The sequence below is a fragment of the Dendrobates tinctorius genome, unplaced genomic scaffold, assembly GCF_039654945.1.
Source record: "Dendrobates tinctorius isolate UK_male_01 unplaced genomic scaffold, ASM3965494v1 ptg000117l, whole genome shotgun sequence".
Classification (NCBI taxonomy): domain Eukaryota; kingdom Metazoa; phylum Chordata; class Amphibia; order Anura; family Dendrobatidae; genus Dendrobates; species Dendrobates tinctorius.
In genome coordinates, this window is record NW_027361785.1 from 10,992,683 (window position 1) to 11,017,747 (window position 25,065).

The 25,065-nt window shown below is 48.4% G+C and overlaps 1 protein-coding gene across 2 annotated transcripts in view; it reads right to left on the minus strand.

Annotated features, from left to right (window-relative positions):
- EIF5B (eukaryotic translation initiation factor 5B) overlaps positions 1 to 23,693 on the minus strand; it is an 88,489-nt gene extending 64,796 nt beyond the window's left edge. For both annotated transcript variants that reach the window (XM_073590530.1, XM_073590529.1), the window contains exons 1-6: positions 23,536 to 23,693; positions 9,131 to 9,244; positions 7,326 to 7,404; positions 6,450 to 7,068; positions 6,097 to 6,308; positions 65 to 215 (exon numbers count right to left, since the gene is read on the minus strand). In XM_073590530.1, the coding sequence (XP_073446631.1) occupies positions 65 to 215; positions 6,097 to 6,308; positions 6,450 to 7,068; positions 7,326 to 7,404; positions 9,131 to 9,244; positions 23,536 to 23,570 (1,210 nt within the window). In that variant the 5' untranslated portion in view covers positions 23,571 to 23,693. The remainder of the gene's footprint in view (positions 1 to 64; positions 216 to 6,096; positions 6,309 to 6,449; positions 7,069 to 7,325; positions 7,405 to 9,130; positions 9,245 to 23,535) is intronic.
- Positions 23,694 to 25,065: the final 1,372 nt, after the last annotated feature.

Genomic DNA, 25,065 nt, shown 5'->3' on the forward strand with positions numbered 1-25,065 from the left:
CAGATTCCCTTTAATGTATCTAATATAGACTGCAAATGACAAGGTGATAGTGGTAAATACCCACCCTGTGCTTGAAGGACCTTCAAAGTAGCCACAGCACGAGCGCGCGCCTCTTTTTGAGATTTTGTCAGGAGCTTCCCTTCTTTTTTTAGGCGCTCTTTTCTTTCCTTCTCTTTCTGCTTTTTCTTTTCTTTCCGTTCTTGCTCCAGACGTTCCTGTGAAGTGCATCAGGTAATTTCCAAAACTATAGGCACTACTATTGACCATGTAACTATTACCACAATTTTAGGCTATTAACACGGTCATTATGGATTTCATGTTTATTGTAAGCTATGACGCTGTACTCCTTGTACAAAACAGATCCAAAAGGGGCCTGTCTGCATCTCTCAATTTCTAATAGGATCCATCTGGGTTCTTCCTCAATTTTAAGGAGAAATATTGGGAAATTCTTATGGCTGTAAATAATAGAAAGCAAACCAAAGTGGGACGTTGGGAAAAAAAAAAAACATGGACACATGTAAAAGAAATTAAATGGCGATCCACCTGCAGGGTATTTTTTTAAAAAAGGTTTCAACCTATTCATGACATGGAGACTTTCCGACTTTGCATTTTTATTTTTTTACCTCCCCTTCTTCCAAGAGCCATAACGTTATTTGTTTTTTTCACGTATGACATACGTGGGCTTTTTTTTGGCAAGGCGAGTCGTAGTTTAGAATTACAATATTCATGCTATCATTGTAACCAATGTACTGGAAAATGGGGGGGGGGAATCCAAATGTGGTGAAATGGAGCCAAAAAAGTCCGCAATTCTCTTTATTTTTACAGCGTTTCCTATGCAGTAAACATTATCTGGCACCATAATTCCTTAGGTTACCGAGATTATGACGATATCAAACATGCATAGTATTTTCTTTAACCATTGGGAAAAAAAAAAATCGTTAATTTGTGTTGAAATTTTCTGAGACCCGCAACATTTTTAATTTCATTGTCCTTGAAGTTGAGAGGGCTTGTTTTTTTGCATTGTGAGCAGATGTTAATATTATTTTGAGGTGGATACAACGTTTTTATTGCTTCTTAATGCATTTTTTTAATAGACCCGCAACAAAGAAAAACAAACTGCCTTTTTTTTCTTTACTTTGGATCAGGTTAATGTTATGTTTTGATAGATCAAACTTTTAAAGAAGCAGCAATATCATGTTTATTTCTAATTATTTTTCTGTGAATGCCAGCAACAGGATGGTCTTCAGTGAAGAGACGTGGCTATCATAGCAACCCACGAGCACCTCACCGACGCATTGCGGGGAACCAATGGCCACAAGGAATAGCTCGCCTTCCTTTTCGCACTAATTAAACGTTGGGAAGTTAATAGTGGCACGTAGAACTTGGCTTCACCCACTACTGTTAACCCCTTCATGACCCAGCCTATTTTGACCTTAATGACCTGGCCATTTTTTGCAATTCTGACCAGTGTCCCTTTATGAGGTAATAACTCAGGAACGCTTCAACGTATCCTAGCGATTCCGAGATTGTTTTTTCGTGACATATTGGGCTTCATGATAGTGGTAAATTTAGGTCGATAATTTTTGCGTTTATTTGTGAAAAAAATGGAAATTTGGCGAAAATTTTGAAAATTTAGCAATTTTCAAATTTTGAATTTTTATTCTGTTAAACCAGAGAGTTATGTGACACAAAATAGTTAATAAATAACATTTCCCACATGTCTACTTTACATCAGCACAATTTTGGAAACATTTTTTTTCGTTAGGAAGTTATAAGGGTTAAAAGTTGACCAGCAATTTCTCATTTTTACAACAAAATTTACAAAACCATTTTTTTAGGGACCACCTTACATTTGAAGTCACTTTGAGGGGTCTAAATGGCAGAAAATACCCAAAAGTGTCACCATTCTAAAAACTGCACTCCTCAAGCTACTCAAAACTACATTCAAGAAGATTATTAACCCTTCAGGTGCTTCACAGGAACTAAAGCAACATGGAATGAAAAAATGGACATTTTAATTTTTCCAACCAAAATTTTATTTTAGCATCAGTTTTTTCATTTTCACATGGGTAACAGGATAAAATGTATCCTAAAATTTGTTGGGCAATTTCTCCTGAGTACACTGATACCTCATATGTGGTCATAAACCACTGTTTGGGCACACGGCAGGGCTCAGAAGGCAAGGAGCGCCATTTTACTTTTTGAATGTAAAATATGCTTGAATGTTTAGCGGTTGCCATGTCTTGTTTTAAGAGTACCTGTGTGCCTAAACATTGGAGCTCCCCCACAAGTGAGCCCATTTTGGAAACTAGACCCTCCAAGGAACTTATCTAGATGCATAGTATGCACTTTGAACCCCCAGGTGCTTCACAAATTGATCTGTAAAAAAAAAAAAAAAAAAGTACTTTTTTTTTTTTTTTTTCACAAAAATTTTATTTGGCCTCAGTTTTTTCATTTTCACATGGGCAACAGGATAAAATGGATCCTAAAATTTGTTGGGCAATTTCTCCTGAGTACATCAATATCTCATATGTGGTCATAAACCACTGTTTGGGCGCACCGCAAGGCCCGGAAGGGAACTTATCTAGATGTGTGGTGAGCACTTTGAACCCCCAAGTGCTTCACAGAAGTTTATAACGCAGAGCAGTGAAAATAAAAAAATTATTTTTTTTCCTCAAAAATGATTTTTTAGCCCGCTATTTTTTATTTTCCCAAGGGTAACAGGATAAATTGGACCCCAAAAGTTGTTGTCCAGTTTGTCCTGAGTACACTGGTACCCCATATGTGGGGGAAAACCACTGTTTGAGCGCACGGCATGGCTCAGAAGGGAAGGAGCGTCATTTGACTTTTTGAATGGAAAATTAGCTCCAATCGTTAGCGGACACCATGTTGTGTTTGCAGAGCCCCTGTGTGCGTAAACTTTGGAGCTCCCCCACAAATGACCCCATTTTGGAAACTAGACCCCCTAAGGAACTTATCTAGATGCATAGTGAGCACTTTGAACCCCCAGGTGCTACGCAGAAGTTTATAACGCAGAGCCGTTAAAATAAAAATATTTTTTTTCCCTCAAAAAATAAATTTTTAGCCTGCTATTTTTTATTTTCACAAAGGTAACAGGATAAATTGGACCCCAAAAGTTGTTGTCCAGCTTGTCCTGAGTACGCTGGTACCACATATGTGGGGGGGACCACTGTTTGGGCACACGTTGGGGCTCAGAAGGGAAGTAGTGACGTTTTGAAATGCCGACTTGATGGAATGGTCAGTGGGCGTCATGTTATGTTTGCAGAGCCCCTGATGTACCTAAACAGTGGAAACCCCCCACAAATGACCCCATTTTGGAAACTAGATCACCCAAGAAACTAATATAGATGTGTGGTGAGCACTTTGAACCCCCAAGTGCTTCACAGAAGTTTATAACGCAGAGCCGTGAAAATAAAAAAATATTTTTTTTTCCTCAAAAAATTATTTTTAGTCCACTATTTTTTATTTTCACAAGGGTAAAAGGATAAATTGGACCCCAAAAGTTGTTGTCCAGTGTGTCCTGAGTACGCTGGTACCCCATAAGTGGGGGGGACCACTGTTTGGGCACACGTTGGGGCTCGGAAGGGAAGTAGTGACGCTTTGAAATGAAGACTTGATGGAATGGTCTGTGGGCGTCATGCTACATTTGCAGAGCCCCTGATGTACCTAAACAGTGGAAACCCCCCACAAGTGACCCCATTTTGGAAACTATATCACCTAAGGAACTAATCTAGATGTGAGGTCAGCACTTTGAACCCCCAAGTGCTTCACAGAAGTTTATAACGCAGAGCTGTGAAAATAAAAAAATATTTTTTTTTCCTCAAAAAGTGATTTTTAGCCCACTATTTTTTATTTTCACAAGGGTAACAGGATAAATTGGACCCCAAAAGTTGTTGTCCAGTTTGTCCTGAGTACGTTGATACCCCATATATGGGGGGGGACCACTGTTCGGGGACACGTTGGGGCTCGGAATGGAAGTAGTGACGTTTTGAAATGCCGACTTGATGGAATGGTCTGTGGGCGTCATGTTACGTTTGCAGAGCCCCTGATGTACCTAAACAGTGGAAACCCCCCACAAGTGACCCCATTTTGGAAACTAGACCCCCCAAGGAACTTATCTAGATGTGTGGTGAGCACGTTGAACCCCCAAGTGCTTCACAGAAGTTTATAACGCAGAACCGTGAAAATAAAAAATCTTTTTTTTCCACAAAAATAATTATTTTAGCCCCCATTTTTTTATTTTCCCAAGGGTAACAGGAGAAATTAGACCCCCAAAGTTGTTGTGCAATTTTTCCTGAGTACCCTGATACCCCATAAGTGGGGGTACACCACTGTTTGGGCACACGTCGGGGCTCGAAATGGAGGGAGCACCGTTTGACTTTTTGAACGCAAAATTGGCTGGAATAAATGGTGGCTCCGTGTCGCGTTTGGAGAGCCCCTGATGTGCCTAAACAGTGGAAACCCCTCAATTCTATCTCCAACCCTAACCCCAACACACCCCTAACCCTAATCATAACCCTAACCACAACCCTAATCCCAACACACCCCTAACGAAATCCCAACTCTAACCCTAACCACAAGCCTAACCGTAATCCCAACCCCAATTCCAACCCTAACCCTTGGTCCAACCCTAACCCTTGGTCCAACCCTAACCCTTGGTCCAACCCTAACCCTTGGTCCAACCCTAACCCTTGGTCCAACCCTAACCCTTGGTCCAACCCTAACCCTTGGTCCAACCCTAACCCTTGGTCCAACCCTAACCCTTGGTCCAACCCTAACCCTTGGTCCAACCCTAACCCTTGGTCCAACCCTAACCCTTGGTCCAACCCTAACCCTTGGTCCAACCCTAACCCTTGGTCCAACCCTAACCCTTGGTCCAACCCTAACCCTTGGTCCAACCCTAACCCTTGGTCCAACCCTAACCCTTAGTCCAACCCTAACCCTTAGTCCATCCCTAACCCTTAGTCCATCCCTAACCCTGGCCCTAACCCTAACCCTGGACCTAACCCTAATGGAAAAAAAAAAATATATATTTTATTATTTGTCCCTACCTATGGGGGTGATAAGGGGGGCGGTGATTTACTTTTTATTTATTTTGATCACTATGAAAGTTTATCATAGTGATCAAAATAAATGAATGAATCTGCAGCGTTGCAGATTCGATTCGGCGCACTGCGCATGCGCCCGCCATCTTGCAAGATGGCGGCGCCCATGACGCTGGACGGCAGGACACCGGGACGGATAGCGGGAGGTCGGAGGCACAAAGGAGGGTGAGAGTGGGTGATCGGAGGGGCGATCGGAGGGCTGGGGGGGGCGGAGGGAAGGCGGAGGGGCAGATCATGACGGTGGCTGCCGATCGGTGCCGTCAGATGGTGGCGGCAGCCGATCGGTGCCGTCAGTCGGTGTGGGGGGGGGGGTTGGGTCTCAGTGTCCAGCCATGTCCGATGCTATTTCAGCATCGGCCATGGCTGGATTGTAATATTTCACCAATTTTCATTGGTGAAATATTACAATTGCTCTGATTGGCAGTTTCACTTTTAACAGCCAATTAGAGCGATCGTAGGCACGTGGGGGCTAAGCCACACCCCCAGGTGTTAACTCTGAAGGGTCCTTTGTGTGCGGGTCGGGTGACCTTTCAGTGACCCCGGTCACCCGACCCGCAGGGGGGCTATTTATAGCATGACGCCTACGTAGGCGTCATAGGTCGTTTGGGCACTGCTTTTTATGATGCCTACGTAGGCGTCATGGGTCGTGAAGGGGTTAAAAGTAGTTGATGGCTGTGTGACACGGCCAGTCTCTGTCAGCAATAATGCAAGGTCAGCAGCTGAGCCTGAATCAAAAAAAGGGGACCCAACAGTATGTCCAATGTGGGGAAGAGGTTAACTACAAGATAAGGATGAACAATTTGGTGATCTATGCAAGAATTGTTAAAATGTCACTGAGAGCAAAGAAGGTATGGAATTATCTGCATTTCCAGCTTAAACGTCATATAAAAAAATTCCTTCTGTGGTATATAAGCCACTGTCAGTCGCCATTATTCTAAAGTCCCAGTAAGATGCCCTAGAATTTAAGTACCTCTTCTAGACGCTTGGCTTCCATCTCTTCTAGCCGCCTCTGTCGCTCCTCCTCTTCTCTTTTAAGCCGTTCTTCCTCCTCCTTCATTTTAGCGAGAGCTTCCTGCATGGCTTTCACTGTCGCTGAACTAGGGCCCTTCTTTTTTTTCTCCTTCTCTTCTTTCTCCCCTTTCTTCTTTTTTTTGTCTTTTTTCTTCTTGTCACCATCATCATCTGCATGAGACAATGGATATTAAAGACACTTTATAGGCATCTAAGCATAGGCCAGGAGTCACAACGACACCAGTGGTTACCATGAGGCAGATAATACACGATCCGGAGGATCACAGTATTTACAGAAGAGTATGCACATACCATCCTCTATGTCTGCAGCTTCTGCTTCTACTGCAGACTTTTTAGATGCAGCCTCTTCTGCCTCTTTTTCAGGCTCTTTTTTAGAGACTTCAGCATCTTTGTCCTTCTGCTTCTTCAATTTGGCCTTTTCCTTTTCCTCCTCTCTCTTCTTCCGCTCTCGTTCCTTTTTTTCTGCTTTCTTCTGTGCCGCTGTCTTTATTTTGAACTCCCCTTCCTCTTCACTATCAGCTTTGGTAACAGGTTTGGCTTTTGGTTCCTTCTTCCCTTTCTTACCTCGGCTGAAATCGTCAGAGTCCTCATCACTATATCCGGGAATATCTACTTTCTCCTTATCAGGATCCTTAGCTTCCTCGGAGACCGCTGGCTTTTTTTTGATCGCCTCATTTTTGCCTTTAGCCTTCTTTGAAGTCTTATTAAAATTACCATTATCATCATCATAATCTTCACTCTCTGACAAGTTTTTGGTCTTTTCTTCTTTTCTGGGCTTTGCATTTTTGCTTTCCATTTCATCACTATTGTCGTCGTCATCATCATCGAAGCTGGCTTTCTTGCCCTTCTGTCCCTTCTTTTTCTTCTCCGGCTTTGGAGGGACAGCTTCTGTCTCTTCTATTTCTGGTTTCTACAAACCAAACAAACTTTGTTAAAAGGATCTTTAAACATAAATATTGCCACTATACCCAGCGGCCACAACATAGCACTAATACACCTGCTGTACCCAAAGAATCCATGCGTTCTGATGGCCAGACAGGGGGAAAGGCAGTAGTATTACTCACAACCTTGTTCACAGGGCACATTGCTCTTCCACATGACACAATTTCACTATTGATAAGCTTTAAACCTAACACTAATCCCTATATATTTCTGTAAGTAACAAACCTGTGCAGAATCCTTATTGGATTTCCCTCCTTGATTTTCCAGCGACAGTTCCTCAAGCTCTTTCAGAATATCATCTTCACTACAAATGAATGAGACAATCTTGTTTAAAAGTTCAAGACCAAGACATGAACCCTCAATCCTGAAAAAGCACATTTTCATTGTTTTTTTTGTCATACATACGGTATAAAAAGAATGCACTAGTAGATCCACTCCTATATACATGTATTGTAGCAACTGGATAGGAATTAAATCATAACTTTTATTTTACAAGTAAGAATCAAAATGCAAGGTGCTCAAAAAACAAACAACACATCTAAAAGACTGGTGTGCAAATCCTGATACCATCAGAAAGCATAATATTCTGCTTATAAGAAAGACGCCTGTTGATGAGGTATTAGAAGGTAGGCACAATGTATTATAAGCCCCAACCCCAATATGGCATCTTCTCATCTAGAGTTTCAGGTATCATAAATGCACCAAAAGATAATGGGGTACTAGGAAATAGGCGCAAATTATTATACGCCCTAATACCATGGGTTATGCCCGAAACTATACAAATCTATTGCAGCTCTGAACATTGGCCTATTAGTCCAGTACTGCAGCGGAATCAAATACATGATATTGCATCATATTCATCCATTCCGGATTTACCAAATAAACAGTAACAGTGTTTAGCCCAGTTTCCAAAACCGTACTGCATGTCATACATAAATGCTCACTGTAAGGTATACAGTAGCTATAATCTTCTTTCTTAGGGTAACAGGGTGTAATTTCTCACCCTGTTTTCCTGTACTTATGCGACCGACAGAGCAGTGTGGGGTCACCAACATTGCCCACTATCGGGCCCGCAAGGTAGGACCTAATCCCCTTTCACCTTTATGGGTGCTTCAGGGTGATTCCAGGTAGCCGGTCCTTTGCCTTTCCCCCACGCCTCTCCTCGGAGAGAGCTGGGAGGAAGACGGTGGTCACCAGCGGTGGCCTCACCCTTCATTTAAGAGGTTGATGCAGTCTTCTGCACCGTCTGGAGATGGTGCGGGAAGGAGGATTCCTGATTCCAGTGACCCGCCCTCATCCTAGTTCTCCTGATGTGATCCTAATCGCTGCAGAGGGACCGGGACTCACCGCAGGAATGTCTCCCTCCTCTCCCTCTGCAGCGGCAGGCATCATCCAAGGGTACACTGTCCCTTCATCGAAAGGGTACAGGGCGGCATTAGTGGTAGGGGTCACTCGGCAGGCACGGCCATTTTCCCATGGCTGGGCTCAGCACTAGTGGACAATCCCCCCTCCCTTTGCTGGCCATACCCACTTTCCCTGTCTCTCTTTAGCCAGTCCCCTTGATCATAATATATTTAGTTGACTGTAGTACTATTTGTGTTTTCAGTGTTGAGAAATAAAAACAAATTGAATGTAAGACTAGTGATAAGTGAACGTGCTTGGATAAAGTGTTATCTGAGCATGCTCGGGTGCTAACGCAGTATCTTCAGCGTGCTCGAATACTAAGTTCGACTCCCTGCAACTGCATGTCTGTTCGACAGTTGCAACACATGCAGGGACTGCCTAACAAACAAGCAATCCATGCTTGTATTGTGGCTGCGGGGACACGAACATAGTATTCGAGCACACCAAAGGCACTGGGATAGCACACGAGCATGCACTGATAACACCTTATCCAAGCACGTTCGCTCATCACTAATGAAGACACATTTCAGTATGTAGCAATTTACAGGTGAGAAGAACCCAAGCCTAAGAGGCTAGTCTGCCTGATGCTTCTACATCAAATGAAACAAAAAAAAAATTAAACTCACTCAAATTCTTGCTTTTTCTTGTTTTTCTTTTTCGCTTTACTTTTCTGCTCTTTGGAAGCCCCAGCGCCCTCTATCTCTGCAGCAAGGGCATCAATGTCAACATCATCCTTGCCACTAAAGGGAAAAAAAAACAAAAACTTTTCAGTAAGAGATCAGAATTTAACTTCCTTTGAGAATTGTGTTTTGAAAAAATTAGAGCTGTTACAAGTTATTAATGCAAAATTCACACAGTTCGCAAAATACTGTAAATATTCAGCAAACACAATACAATTTGTACAGGCAACACTGCAGTAAGTGACAAGAACAAGGATGGTGTAAGATGTATATTTCACTTTTGTCCAATTCTAATATCAGGCATGAAAAGCAGTGCTTCACAGACACAAATATTTGAAATCACAAGTGCAAGAAAAGACGAAAAACAAGGAGGAAGGAAAATGCTAACATTACGTAATATTAACATCCACTTTTTTTTGTATTGTAATAAAATAGCGAACGTACACATATATAGACAACAATACTTCTCTGTTCGATCATGCAGGAAAACCCTGTGCAAAGTAAGCATTTTCTTCCACTGCCGGTCAAGAGCTGACAAAGAGCTGCGCTTATCTCTTTATATAGCAGCGCAGAAGGTTGCAAGTGATTGAGTCAGAAAGAGGGAACTTCTCAGACTCAGCAATAAAAGGGTTGTCCTTGCAGTCCATTAACTAGATATCCAAACGTTAGACGTGTTACACACAAAAAGGCATCTAAACCCTCGGCTGTAAAAGAGGTCAACTACTCAAAAAGAAATTGGAAATAATATCAAATCCAATGCGGAAGTGCATTAGGCCATGAGACAACGATTCATCAAGACCGGGGTTTGTATGTATCATCCAGGATCCAAAATAAATTTGGTGCATCATTCAGCTGCTTTGTAACAGACACAACTTTTGTTTGTCGGCCACGCTCACTTTTCCACAGGACGCTTTCCTTGGCCAGCTCATTGACTATACTGTGCCTCTTGGGACTTCAAAGTCACTGTCACAACTTCAAACAACCCATCAGGAAACCTGACCGCATACCATCACACCCTTCAAACTTAAATATCAAGTTTTACATTAATCTCCACCTATCAAACATTACAACACTGCAAGTAGCATCTGGATTCCCGACGAGCCATCGGGCAGCAGGTATTGTATATATTGTGTTTGCGCAATGGTGAAGAGTGGCCGGTTTTCAAAACTTTCTGGTGCGTCGTCACTAAACTTGTCCACACATGATTTTATTGCATCTATTAAGCTTTCTAGTTTACTATAAAAAGGGACAGTGTACAAAAACAACAAGGGCTTGCCGAGGATAATATTATAGCAATGTACACAAATTACTATCCATATCACAAGGTTCACCTGTCCACACAACAGTCAAGTCACCAACAGGATGTGAATGGATACAAACTTAAGTTTACAATGCCACACTGCACTAAACGCTGTCTCAGATAGGCTCAGAATAAGCCAACTAATGGGTGCTGGAACGTTGGAGCAGCAAATTATCATCCAGCATGAGTTAGTGGGATATACTTGGCTCACTTAATGCCGAGCCTACCATTAGCTTATGTTCACATCTCCAGTAGTGATCAGTTAGAACAGATTCAGCAGCGCGCACAACTTTTTAGTCTGTTTTTAAATAACTGATCTCTACTGGATCCATTAATTAGCCATCCGTTTTTGTTTTTTTTTTGTAACAGATCCATTTTTGGCTGACTGGATCCAGTAAACAAAAACAGATCCATTCATCCAGTAATTGACTACTGCAACCTCCTGCTCTGTGGCCTCCCCGCTAATACTCTCGCACCCCTCCAATCTATTCTAAACTCTGCTGCCCGACTAATCCTCCTGTCCCCCCACTATTCCCCGGCCTCTCCCCTCCAGTTCAAAACCCTAACCATGACATACACAGCCATCCACAACCTGAGTCCCCCATATATCTGTGACCTCGACTCCCGGTAACCTGCCCGAAACCTCCGATCCTCACAAGATCTCCTTCTCTACTCCCCTCTTCCCACAATCGCATACAAGATTTCTCCCGCGCATCCCCCCTACTCTGGAACTCTCTACCACAACATATCAGACTCTTGCCTACCACGGAAACCTTCAAAAAGAACCTGAAGACCCACCTCTTCCGACAAACCTACAACCTGCAGTAACCACCGATCCACCAAACCGCTGCACGACCAGCTCGACCCTCGCCTACTGCATCCTCACCCATCCCTTGTAGACTGTGAGCCCTCGCGGGCAGGGTCCTCTCTCATCCTGTACCAGTCGTGACTAGTATTAAGATTACTGTACTTGTATGTATTATGTATACCCCTCCTCACATGTAAAGTGCCATGGAATAAATGGCTCTATAATAATAAATAATAATAATTACAAAACCTTAGACTGTGTAGAAATTGAAAAATTTTGGTGAACCTGTCTCAGTATGTTAACACCAAATGATCAAATATGTATATAGAAATAACCTCCTACTAGTTCTTCATGTCCAGCTTCAGCGATTGGATGGAAGCTTTTGTAGCCACTGTCAAGTGTATACATGCAGGGGGTATTGGCCTAACAATGGGCACAGTATGGATGGAAGCCTAGCTATCGGTCTACTATACAGATTGATTGAAAGGAAATGTATAGTAGAAGGGTTACGGCCCTCTATTCAGGAAAATACAGTCAGCAGAGCTCTCCAATATATGTAAACGGGGTCCAACCCTTTACGAATGGCTCTATTGAACGACATAAAATTGAAAAATAAAGGTATACTTATATCTCATTTGTGCTACCTCCGCTCTGAGCCCAATATCCCCCAGTGATTTCATGACAATGTCACGGGAGCACTGCATCCCATCAATGACCGCTAACCTGCTGCATTCTTCACAATTTTGTGAGCGAATGTACAGGACTAAGCATTTTTTGTTTTTATTTTATGTAGCTTAGTAGGAGCATTCATAAGGGGATGCCCAATAAAGGACAACCCCTTTAAATAAACAGCATGCTGGTACAAACTAGCCAGATGTAAGCTAGAAGGATGCACTAAGGCCTCTTGTCTGGTGAACGGAGGCCTCCGTTGATGCTAATTGCAATAACGCAGTGAGCACTAAGAATAGCATTTACTATCTCTGCAGAGGAGGAAACCTATATGTATATAGCTAGAAGACCTCCATCCAAGACAAGTACCAGCTAATGGCTGCCAACACTCCCACCCAGGCAGTTTTTGGATGTGACCAGTAAATCACCCTAGTTATGCTGTGATGCCAACAATGACATATTTGCAACACTGGAAAGAAAACTGTACACTATTGCTGTATGTACAAATTATTGTGCAGAATAATAATTATTCAAAAACCAACAAATAGTAGCTGGTCCTCCAGGACATCTATATATCAGTATATTGGATTTTTTCCCTCTTCTGCCACAACGAGTAGGTAGCATGACATGTATTATACAGCATCAGCAGGGTCGGGCAGGAACCATGAGGTCATCATGGCTTTCAACAATGATTACAAAGAAACACCTAGCTAATGACAACCTACCAATTACAGCGTTGCTCAGACACACAGCCATCAACGAGTCCATGATTACTATCTGACAATACACGACTGAAAGCCACAGCACAATTCCAGAGCTTCGTAATATACAAGAACATTTTTTAAAACGGAAGATGAAACATGAATCTAGATACAAAAGGGGGAGGTGGGAGGCTCAAAACCAGGACTGGTCAGCAAAAAAGCAGGAACTAGACAGTGTATGAAACGGATCAGGGGTGAGAATGGATCTCTAGGGCAGTAAGAAGAGAAAGCTGAGGTTTAGGTGCAGGCCTCACCAGTAGAGATGAGCACGTCGATTCGCAGGATCCTGGTCAAGCAGCCAGGTCAGAGGTCTGCGGCTGATGGACAGGAGCTCTGCAGACAGCGCCTCCTGCCTGCCAAAATCCCCAGCACCTTTTCTGATTTGTAGACGCAGCTCTACATCATTATTGCGGCGTGACGCACACAAGGTATAGGGGATTCCGGTATGTAAGTAGAGGTTCACCTGATCCCCTTACGACGGTCATGGCCTACTGATATGGGTGCCGGACCAGGATTCAGTGATTAGATTAGCTCATCTCTATGAAACACAGTTAATAAAATCAGGGTAATCATGGATGCCCACACAACATCTTGATGGCAAAGAAACTGTAGAATGCTCCTCACACATAGGGAAGAGTCACACAGGAAACGCAACGCTATACGTAGACGAGCCATGGGCTCTCCTGACCAGAAGGTGACAGCTGCATAGAAATACAGTCTCCGTCTATGGCACGCTCACAGACCACTGAGCCTCATATTACGCCATCATGAGCCTGTAGGCAGATATCAAGGTCCACCATTGACAACAGACAACTGACCTCCCCTATAGGTCACAAAGCCCATAACACTCTTCCATAGAAGCCAATGAATTCTGACCACACTGTGCCATTAGCATGCACTTCGTAGGATCCATGGCTTTTACAATGCAGGAAGCTTCGTCCATCCGGTTTTCCCAGTATATTGGGCGAGTATGAAACAACTCCAAGAATTATATTAGAATCCAGAGATGTCTTCCAAAGATCATATATTAGTAATCTTCCAAAAGATCAACCAAAGATCATTATATTAGTATCCAGAGATAGTATCCAGAGATCCAACATGTCAGGATGGCTACAGAATTGGATTCAAATTGAAAGCAGGCGTTTGTCCTTCTTGATAAGTGAAATTGTAATTACTAAAATAGAATAAGAAAAAATTGTTTAAAAACAAAGTGGGTGAATTTATTGTAGATTATCACATTCAGACGTAGCAGAAATGATTATAGTGGTCACGAGGCGAAACCTACAAGTCAGGTGACTAAGATAGCGACTGCTCCATGTGAAACTACAGCTGGGAAACCAAGAGACGAAGGAGGAATTTTTTATTTAAATCCAAGGAAGAAGTCTACAATAACTGTAACGAATACTGACTGGAGAATAAGGCTGCATTCACACACGTGTGTAAGGTTACCAGCCGAGAGAAACAGACGCAGTTTACCTCAGGTATCATTCTGTCACATCTACTTATTTCAGCCCTTTTCTCACTGGACCAAGTGGAGTGCCGGATGGTTTTCATCCACTGATAATATCAGTTAAAAACAGATGAAACTCGCACAGCAGACTGAAGTACAAAGTATGTCTGTAACATTACATCTATTTTAGGGCCGATTCAGAGGCCAGCGCAACCTGGTCCGAGCACAGACTGCAATGCACAGACTGGCTGCAAGTCTCCCGACAAAGAATATATGAAGCACTGGCCATGCTCAAGTCAGGAGACCCGCAGTCAGAGTGTGCGCCTTTACCAGCAGCGTGTGCACCTTTGCCAGCAGTGTGTCATCACTGTGTCCGTCTTTACCATCAGTGTGCCATCACTGTGTCTGGTATTACCATCAGTGTGCCATCACTGTGTCTGGTATTACCATCAGTGTGCCATCACTGTGTCTGGTATTACCATCAGTGTGCCATCACTGTGTCTGGTATTACCATCAGTGTGCCATCACTGTGTCTGGTATTACCATCAGTGTGCCATCACTGTGTCTGGTATTACCATCAGTGTGCCATCACTGTGTCTGGTATTACCATCAGTGTGCCATCACTGTATCTGGTATTACCATCAATGTGCCATCACTGTATCTGGTATTACCATCAATGTGCCATCACTGTATCTGGTATTACCATCAATGTGCCATCACTGTATCTGGTATTACCATCAATGTGCCATCACTGTATCTGGTATTACCATCAATGTGCCATCACTGTGTCCGGTTTTACCATCTGTGTGCCATCAGTGTGTCCATTTTTACCATCAGTGTATCATCACTGAGTCTGGTTTTACCATCAGTGTTTGGGCCATGTCCGTTTTTAACATCAATGTATCTGTTTTTGTCATCAGTGTGTCCAGTTTTACCATCAGTGTGTCATGAATGTGTCCAGTTTTACCATCAGTGTGCCATCACTGTGTCCATCTTTATCATCAGTGTGTCCGGTTTTACCATCAGTGTGTCATCAGTGTGCCATCACTGTGGTTTTACCATCAGTGTGTCATCACTGTGTCCGGTTTAACCATCAGTGTTTGGGCCATGTCCGTTTTTAACATCAATGTATCTGTTTTTGTCATCAGTGTGTCCAGTTTTACCATCAGTGTGTCATCAATGTGTCCAGTTTTACCATCAGTGTGCCATCACTGTGTCCATCTTTATCATCAGTGTGTCCGGTTTTACCATCAGTGTGTCATCACTGTGTCCGGTTTTACCATCAGTGTGTCATCACTGTGTCCGGTTCTACCATCAGTGTTTGGTCCGTGTGTCCGGTTCTACCATCAGTGTGTCCATTTTTACCATCACTGTGCCGTCACTGTGTCCGGTTGTAACATCAGTGTGCCGTCACTGTGTCCGGTTGTAACATCAGTGTGCCGTCACTGTGTCCGGTTGTAACATCAGTGTGCCGTCACTGTGTCCGGTTGTAACATCAGTGTGCCGTCACTGTGTCCGGTTGTAACATCAGTGTGCCGTCACTGTGTCCGGTTGTAACATCAGTGTGCCGTCACTGTGTCCGGTTGTAACATCAGTGTGCCGTCACTGTGTCCGGTTGTAACATCAGTGTGCCGTCACTGTGTCCGGTTGTAACATCAGTGTGCCGTCACTGTGTCCGGTTGTAACATCAGTGTGCCGTCACTGTGTCCGGTTGCAACATCAGTGTGCCGTCACTGTGTCCGGTTGTAACATCAGTGTGCCGTCACTGAGTCCGGTTGTAACATCAGTGTGCCGTCACTGTGTCCGGTTGTAACATCAGTGTGCCGTCACTGTGTCCGGTTGTAACATCAGTGTGCCGTCACTGTGTCCGGTTGTAACATCAGTGTGCCGTCACTGTGTCCGGTTGTAACATCAGTGTGCCGTCACTGTGTCCGGTTGTAACATCAGTGTGCCGTCACTGTGTCCATCTTTATCATCACTGTGTCCGGTTGCACCATCAGTGTGCCGTCACTGTGTCCGGTTGCACCATCAGTGTGTCGTCACTGTGTCCGGTTGTACCATCAGTGTGCCGTCACTGTGTCCATCTTTATCATCACTGTGTCCGGTTGTACCATCAGTGTGCCGTCACTGTGTCCATCTTTATCATCACTGTGTCCGGTTGCACCATCAGTGTGCCGTCACTGTGTCCGGTTGCACCATCAGTGTGTCATCAATGTGTCCGGTTGTACCATCAGTGTGCCGTCACTGGGTCCATCTTTATCATCACTGTGTCTGGTTGTAACATCAGTGTGCCGTCACTGTGTCCATCTTTATCATCACTGTGTCCGGTTGCACCATCAGTGTGCCGTCACTGTGTCCGGTTGCACCATCAGTGTGTCATCACTGTGTCCGGTTGTACCATCAGTGTGCCGTCACTGGGTCCATCTTTATCATCACTGTGTCCGGTTGTACCATCAGTGTGCCGTCACTGTGTCCATCTTTATCATCACTGTGTCCGGTTGCACCATCAGTGTGCCGTCACTGTGTCCGGTTGCACCATCAGTGTGTCATCACTGTGTCCGGTTGTACCATCAGTGTGCCGTCACTGTGTCCATCTTTATCATCACTGTGTCCGGTTGTACCATCAGTGTGCCGTCACTGGGTCCATCTTTATCATCACTGTGTCCGGTTGTACCATCAGTGTGCCGTCACTGTGTCCATCTTTATCATCACTGTGTCCGGTTGTACCATCAGTGTGCCGTCACTGTGTCCATCTTTATCATCACTGTGTCCGGTTGCACCATCAGTGTGCCGTCACTGTGTCCGGTTGCACCATCAGTGTGTCAACAATGTGTCCAGTTCTACCATCAGTGTGTCATCACTGTGTCCGGTTCTACCATCAGTGTTTGGTCCGTGTGTCCGGTTGTACCATCAGTGTGTCCGGTTGTACCATCAGTGTGCCGTCACTGTGTCCGGTTGTACCATCAGTGTGCCGTCACTGTGTCCGGTTGTACCATCAGTGTGCCGTCACTGTGTCCGGTTGTACCATCAGTGTGCCGTCACTGTGTCCGGTTGTACCATCAGTGTGCCGTCACTGTGTCCGGTTGTACCATCAGTGTGCCGTCACTGTGTCCGGTTGTACCATCAGTGTGCCGTCACTGTGTCCGGTTGTACCATCAGTGTGCCGTCACTGTGTCCGGTTGTACCATCAGTGTGCCGTCACTGTGTCCGGTTGTACCATCAGTGTGCCGTCACTGTGTCCGGTTGTACCATCAGTGTGCCGTCACTGTGTCCGGTTGTACCATCAGTGTGCCGTCACTGTGTCCGGTTGTACCATCAGTGTGCCGTCACTGTGTCCATCTTTATCATCACTGTGTCCGGTTGCACCATCAGTGTGCCGTCACTGTATCCGGTTGCACCATCAGTGTGTCGTCACTGTGTCCGGTTGTACCATCAGTGTGCCGTCACTGTGTCCATATTTATCATCACTGTGTCCGGTTGCACCATCAGTGTGCCGTCACTGTGTCCGGTTGCACCATCAGTGTGCCGTCACTGTGTCCGGTTGCACCATCAGTGTGTCGTCACTGTGTCCGGTTGTACCATCAGTGTGCCGTCACTGTGTCCATCTTTATCATCACTGTGTCCGGTTGCACCATCAGTGTGCCGTCACTGTGTCCGGTTGCACCATCAGTGTGCCGTCACTGTGTCCGGTTGTACCATCAGTGTGCCGTCACTGTGTCCATCTTTATCATCACTGTGTCCGGTTGCACCATCAGTGTGCCGTCACTGTGTCCGGTTGCACCATCAGTGTGCCGTCACTGTGTCCGGTTGTACCATCAGTGTGCCGTCACTGTGTCCGGTTGTACCATCAGTGTGCCGTCACTGTGTCCGGTTGTACCATCAGTGTGCCGTCACTGTGTCCGGTTGTACCATCAGTGTGCCCGGTTGTACCGTCAGTGTGCCGTCACTGTGTCCGGTTGTACCACCGGTGTGCCGTCACTGTGTCCGGTTGTACCACCGGTGTGCCGTCACTGTGTCCGGTTGTACCACCGGTGTGCCGTCACTGTGTCCGGTTGTACCACCGGTGTGCCGTCACTGTGTCCGGTTGTACCACCGGTGTGCCGTCACTGTGTCCGGTTGTACCACCGGTGTGCCGTCACTGTGTCCGGTTGTACCACCGGTGTGCCGTCACTGTGTCCGGTTGTACCACCGGTGTGCCGTCACTGTGTCCGGTTGTACCACCGGTGTGCCGTCACTGTGTCCGGTTGTACCACCAGTGTGCCGTCACTGTGTCCGGTTGTACCACCAGTGTGCCGTCACTGTGTCCGGTTGTACCACCAGTGTGCCGTCACTGTGTCCGGTTGTACCACCAGTGTGCCGTCACTGTGTCCGGTTGTACCACCAGTGTGCCGTCACTGTGTCCGGTTGTACCACCAGTGTGCCGTCACAGTGTCCGGTTGTACCACCAGTGTGCCGTCACAGTGTCCGGTTGTACCACCAGTGTGCCGTCACAGTGTCCGGTTGTACCACCAGTGTGCCGTCACAGTGTCCGGTTGTACCACCAGTGTGCCGTCACAGTGTCCGGTTGTACCACCAGTGTGCCGTCACAGTGTCCGGTTGTACCACCAGTGTGCCGTCACAGTGTCCGGTTGTACCACCAGTGTGCCGTCACAGTGTCCGGTTGTACCACCAGTGTGCCGTCACAGTGTCCGGTTGTACCACCAGTGTGCCGTCACAGTGTCCGGTTGTACCACCAGTGTGCCGTCACAGTGTCCGGTTGTACCACCAGTGTGCCGTCACAGTGTCCGGTTGTACCACCAGTGTGCCGTCACAGTGTCCGGTTGTACCACCAGTGTGCCGTCACAGTGTCCGGTTGTACCACCAGTGTGCCGTCACAGTGTCCGGTTGTACCACCAGTGTGCCGTCACAGTGTCCGGTTGTACCACCAGTGTGCCGTCACAGTGTCCGGTTGTACCACCAGTGTGCCGTCACAGTGTCCGGTTGTACCACCAGTGTGCCGTCACTGTGTCCGGTTGTACCACCAGTGTGCCGTCACTGTGTCCGGTTGTACCACCAGTGTGCCGTCACTGTGTCCGGTTGTACCACCAGTGTGCCGTCACTGTGTCCGGTTGTACCACCAGTGTGCCGTCACTGTGTCCGGTTGTACCACCAGTGTGCCGTCACTGTGTCCGGTTGTACCACCAGTGTGCCGTCACTGTGTCCGGTTGTACCACCAGTGTGCCGTCACTGTGTCCGGTTGTACCACCAGTGTGCCGTCACTGTGTCCGGTTGTACCACCAGTGTGCCGTCACTGTGTCCGGTTGTACCACCAGTGTGCCGTCACTGTGTCCGGTTGTACCACCAGTGTGCCGTCACTGTGTCCGGTTGTACCACCGGTGTGCCGTCACTGTGTCCGGTTGTACCACCAGTGTGCCGTCACTGTGTCCGGTTGTACCACCAGTGTGCCGTCACTGTGTCCGGTTGTACCACCAGTGTGCCGTCACTGTGTCCGGTTGTACCACCAGTGTGCCGTCACTGTGTCCGGTTGTACCACCAGTGTGCCGTCACTGTGTCCGGTTGTACCACCAGTGTGCCGTCACTGTGTCCGGTTGTACCACCAGTGTGCCGTCACTGTGTCCGGTTGTACCACCAGTGTGCCGTCACTGTGTCCGGTTGTACCACCAGTGTGCCGTCACTGTGTCCGGTTGTACCACCAGTGTGCCGTCACTGTGTCCGGTTGTACCACCAGTGTGCCGTCACTGTGTCCGGTTGTACCACCAGTGTGCCGTCACTGTGTCCGGTTGTACCACCAGTGTGCCGTCACTGTGTCCGGTTGTACCACCAGTGTGCCGTCACTGTGTCCGGTTGTACCACCAGTGTGCCGTCACTGTGTCCGGTTGTACCACCAGTGTGCCGTCACTGTGTCCGGTTGTACCACCAGTGTGCCGTCACTGTGTCCGGTTGTACCACCAGTGTGCCGTCACTGTGTCCGGTTGTACCACCAGTGTGCCGTCACTGTGTCCGGTTGTACCACCAGTGTGCCGTCACTGTGTCCGGTTGTACCACCAGTGTGCCGTCACTGTGTCCGGTTGTACCACCAGTGTGCCGTCACTGTGTCCGGTTGTACCACCAGTGTGCCGTCACTGTGTCCGGTTGTACCACCAGTGTGCCGTCACTGTGTCCGGTTGTACCACCAGTGTGCCGTCACTGTGTCCGGTTGTACCATCAGTGTGCCGTCACTGTGTCCGGTTGTACCATCAGTGTGCCGTCACTGTGTCCGGTTGTACCATCAGTGTGCCGTCACTGTGTCCGGTTGCACCATCAGTGTGCCGTCACTGTGTCCGGTTGCACCATCAGTGTGCCGTCACTGTGTCCGGTTGCACCATCAGTGTGCCGTCACTGTGTCCGGTTGCACCATCAGTGTGCCGTCACTGTGTCCGGTTGCACCATCAGTGTGCCGTCACTGTGTCCGGTTGCACCATCAGTGTGCCGTCACTGTGTCCGGTTGCACCATCAGTGTGCAGTCACTGTGTCCGGTTGCACCATCAGTGTGCAGTCACTGTGTCCGGTTGCACCATCAGTGTGCCGTCACTGTGTCCGGTTGCACCATCAGTGTGCCGTCACTGTGTCCGGTTGCACCATCAGTGTGCCGTCACTGTGTCCGGTTGCACCATCAGTGTGCCGTCACTGTGTCCGGTTGCACCATCAGTGTGCCGTCACTGTGTCCGGTTGCACCATCAGTGTGCCGTCACTGTGTCCGGTTGCACCATCAGTGTGCCGTCACTGTGTCCGGTTGCACCATCAGTGTGCCGTCACTGTGTCCGGTTGCACCATCAGTGTGCCGTCACTGTGTCCGGTTGCACCATCAGTGTGCCGTCACTGTGTCCGGTTGCACCATCAGTGTGCCGTCACTGTGTCCGGTTGCACCATCAGTGTGCCGTCACTGTGTCCGGTTGCACCATCAGTGTGCCGTCACTGTGTCCGGTTGCACCATCAGTGTGCCGTCACTGTGTCCGGTTGCACCATCAGTGTGCCGTCACTGTGTCCGGTTGCACCATCAGTGTGCCGTCACTGTGTCCGGTTGCACCATCAGTGTGCCGTCACTGTGTCCGGTTGCACCATCAGTGTGCCGTCACTGTGTCCGGTTGCACCATCAGTGTGCCGTCACTGTGTCCGGTTGCACCATCAGTGTGCCGTCACTGTGTCCGGTTGCACCATCAGTGTGTCGTCACTGTGTCCGGTTGTACCATCAGTGTGCCGTCACTGTGTCCATCTTTATCATCACTGTGTCCGGTTGCACCATCAGTGTGCCGTCACTGTGTCCGGTTGCACCATCAGTGTGCCGTCACTGTTTCCGGTTGCACCATCAGTGTGCCGTCACTGTGTCCGGTTGCACCATCAGTGTGCCGTCACTGTGTCCGGTTGCACCATCAGTGTGCCGTCACTGTGTCCGGTTGTACCATCAGTGTGTCTGGTTTTACCACCAGTGTGCCATCACTGTGTCCGGTTTTACCACCAGTGTGCCATCACTGTGTCCGGTTTTACCACCAGTGTGCCATCACTGTGTCCGTCTTTACCACCAGTGTGCCATCACTGTGTCCGGTTTTACCACCAGTGTGCCATCACTGTGTCCGGTTTTACCACCAGTGTGCCATCACTGTGTCCGGTTTTACCACCAGTGTGCCATCACTGTGTCCGGTTTTACCACCAGTGTGCCATCACTGTGTCCGTCTTTACCACCAGTGTGCCATCACTGTGTCCGTCTTTACCACCAGTGTGCCACCAGTGTGTCCGTCTTTACCACCAGTGTGCCACCAGTGTGTCCGTCTTTACCACCAGTGTGCCACCAGTGTGTCCGTCTTTACCACCAGTGTGTCCGTCTTTACCACCAGTGTGTCCGTCTTTACCACCAGTGTGTCCGTCTTTACCACCAGTGTGTCCGTCTTTACCACCAGTGTGTCCGTCTTTACCACCAGTGTGTCCGTCTTTACCACCAGTGTGTCCGTCTTTACCACCAGTGTGTCCGTCTTTACCACCAGTGTGTCCGTCTTTACCACCAGTGTGTCCGTCTTTACCACCAGTGTGTCCGTCTTTACCACCAGTGTGTCCGTTTTTTACCATCAGTGTGTCCGTTTTTTACCATCAGTGTGTCATCACTGTGTCCGGTTTTACCATCAGTGTGTCACAGATGGATAAAAAAATGACAATGCTTCTCCTATACTTTGCAATGCAGACAACACACGAATGGTACATCGATGTTATCCGTGTGCTGTACGCGTTTTTCAGACTTGTATTGATCCTTGCCATCTGTGCTGCTAGAAAAAAAACCCAGCCATGTCTCTGTATTTTGCACTGACATACAATACATGTAAACACAGGGACATGCACCATAGATTATTATTGATACGTGTGGTATCTGTGAAAAAAACAAAACACAACACGTATGTGCAACAAAGACATGTGAAGGAGGCCGAATGGATGAGAACAGGACACGTCCGGCTGGAGACAGAGATCCTTGCTTAAAACTGATGTTCGTATGCATCAATTAAACTGTATTGAGTAGGTTTCTGAGAAAACCCAGCGCCAGGCTGTGTCACAGGGCCGTGGGCGGAGAAAACCCAGAGCCGGGCTGTGTTATAGGGATGTGTGCGGAGAAAACCCAGCGCCGGGCTGTCACACGGCCGTGTGCGGAGAAAACCCAACGCCGGGCTGTGTCACCGGGCCCTGTAGGAGAAAACCCAGCGTTGGGCTGTGTCACAGGGCCGTGGGCGGAGAAAACCCAGCGCCGGGCTGTGTCACAGGGCCCTGTCGGAGAAAACCCAGCGCCGGGCTGTGTCACAAGGCCGCGTGCGGAGAGAAACCCAGCGCCGGGCTGTGTCACAGGGCCGCGTGCGGAGAGAAACCCAGCGCCGGGCTGTGTCACAGGGCCGCGTGCACGGAGCCTCACTGACACACAGTACACCGCGCCCAAATACTGATACCGGCCCTTTACATTACAGTCACCTTTTATACTTAAAGGTTCTATGTAAACAATGGTCCGCCAGATCCGACCAGCAGCGATCAGATGTCGTTTGGGTGAGCCATCATTACCCCGCAGGGGAGGGGTTCTCTGTCCACCATCAAGAATGGTGCTGCCCATCACTGGATACATGGGAGGCGGCAGATAACAGAGAACAACAGACTGCAATGGAGAGCACATTAGCCATGCAGTAGTCCTGCCCAGCTGGGGCGGCACATGGCTGCAGGCCGCCTGCACACCGGGCACTACATGCCTCAGCCCCGCGGGCGCCGCTCTTCTAGGCCTCAGAGCAGCATCGCCCCTGTGCGGCCATTTCTCCCCGTCAGCTGCCCATACCAGCGGCACAGGGCGCCTCCTGCCGTTACCTCTCCTCGGCCTTGGTCTTCTGCTTCTTGCCCATGGTGCCTATGCCAGTGTAGCTCTACCACCTCGCTGCATATGGTGCTCGCAAGCTGCTAGTGCTTTCTTCTGCGCATGCGCACGACCTTACTCCCCGGCGCATCGTCATTGGTACTGCCCGCGTACAGCCAATAGGGTGAGACGTCTGATCGCATAAGCTTACGTCATCCGTTAATCTGAGCTATGTTGCGAGAAATGCTGCGTTATAATACATCATGGAAAGCGGATGTATATTCTAGGAAGCCTTGATGGATGGGCGCACGAATACAACTGCTTTCCTGCTAGGCTTTTTCATAATTAGAATTCTGGCATGCCAGAAACAAAAATGGCGACGGGCGTATCTAGACGTCATGCGTATGTGACTTCCGTTTTAGCAGGGCGCCTGGGTCATAACACGTCTGTCCGGAGGTTAGGTTGTACTCCTGGCAGTGGTCGTTGTTAGTGTAGCGACTAAATCGGAGTGTTTTTTTGAGACAATGATGTCACCATGAGGGGGAGGGCCTTCAGTCCCGTGAAGAACTCGATAGCAAGAAGCTGCGATGTGCTGAGGAGGAGAGGACGGAGGCGCTGCGCTATGGAGCCGTGCGAGGAGAGGACGGAGGGGCCGCACCATGGAGCCGTGCGAGGAGAGGACGGAGGGGCCGCACCATGGAGCCGTGCGAGGAGAGGACGGAGGGGCCGCACCATGGAGCCGTGCGAGGAGAGGACGGAGGGGCCGCACCATGGAGCCGTGCGAGGAGAGGACGGAGGGGCCGCACCATGGAGCCGTGCGAGGAGAGGACGGAGGGGCCGCACCATGGAGCAGTGCGAGGAGGGGACGGAGGGGCCGCACCATGGAGCCGTGCGAGGAGAGGACGGAGGGGCCGCACCATGGAGCCGTGCGAGGAGAGGACGGAGGGGCCGCACCATGGAGCCGTGCGAGGAGAGGACGGAGGGGCCGCACCATGGAGCCGTGCGAGGAGAGGACGGAGGGGCCGCACCATGGAGCCGTGCGAGGAGAGGACGGAGGGGCCGCACCATGGAGCCGTGCGAGGAGAGGACGGAGGGGCCGCACCATGGAGCCGTGCGAGGAGAGGACGGAGGGGCCGCACCATGGAGCAGTGCGAGGAGGGGACGGAGGGGCCGCACCATGGAGCCGTGCGAGGAGAGGACGGAGGGGCCGCACCATGGAGCCGTGCGAGGAGAGGACGGAGGGGCCGCACCATGGAGCCGTGCGAGGAGAGGACGGAGGGGCCGCACCATGGAGCCGTGCGAGGAGAGGACGGAGGGGCCGCACCATGGAGCCGTGCGAGGAGAGGACGGAGGGGCCGCACCATGGAGCCGTGCGAGGAGAGGACGGAGGGGCCGCACCATGGAGCCGTGCGAGGAGAGGACGGAGGGGCCGCACCATGGAGCAGTGCGAGGAGGGGACTCCATGGTGCGGGCCCCGCGAGGAGAGGATTGAGGGGGCTCCATGGTGCGGGCCCCGCGAGGAGAGGATTGAGGGGGCTCCATGG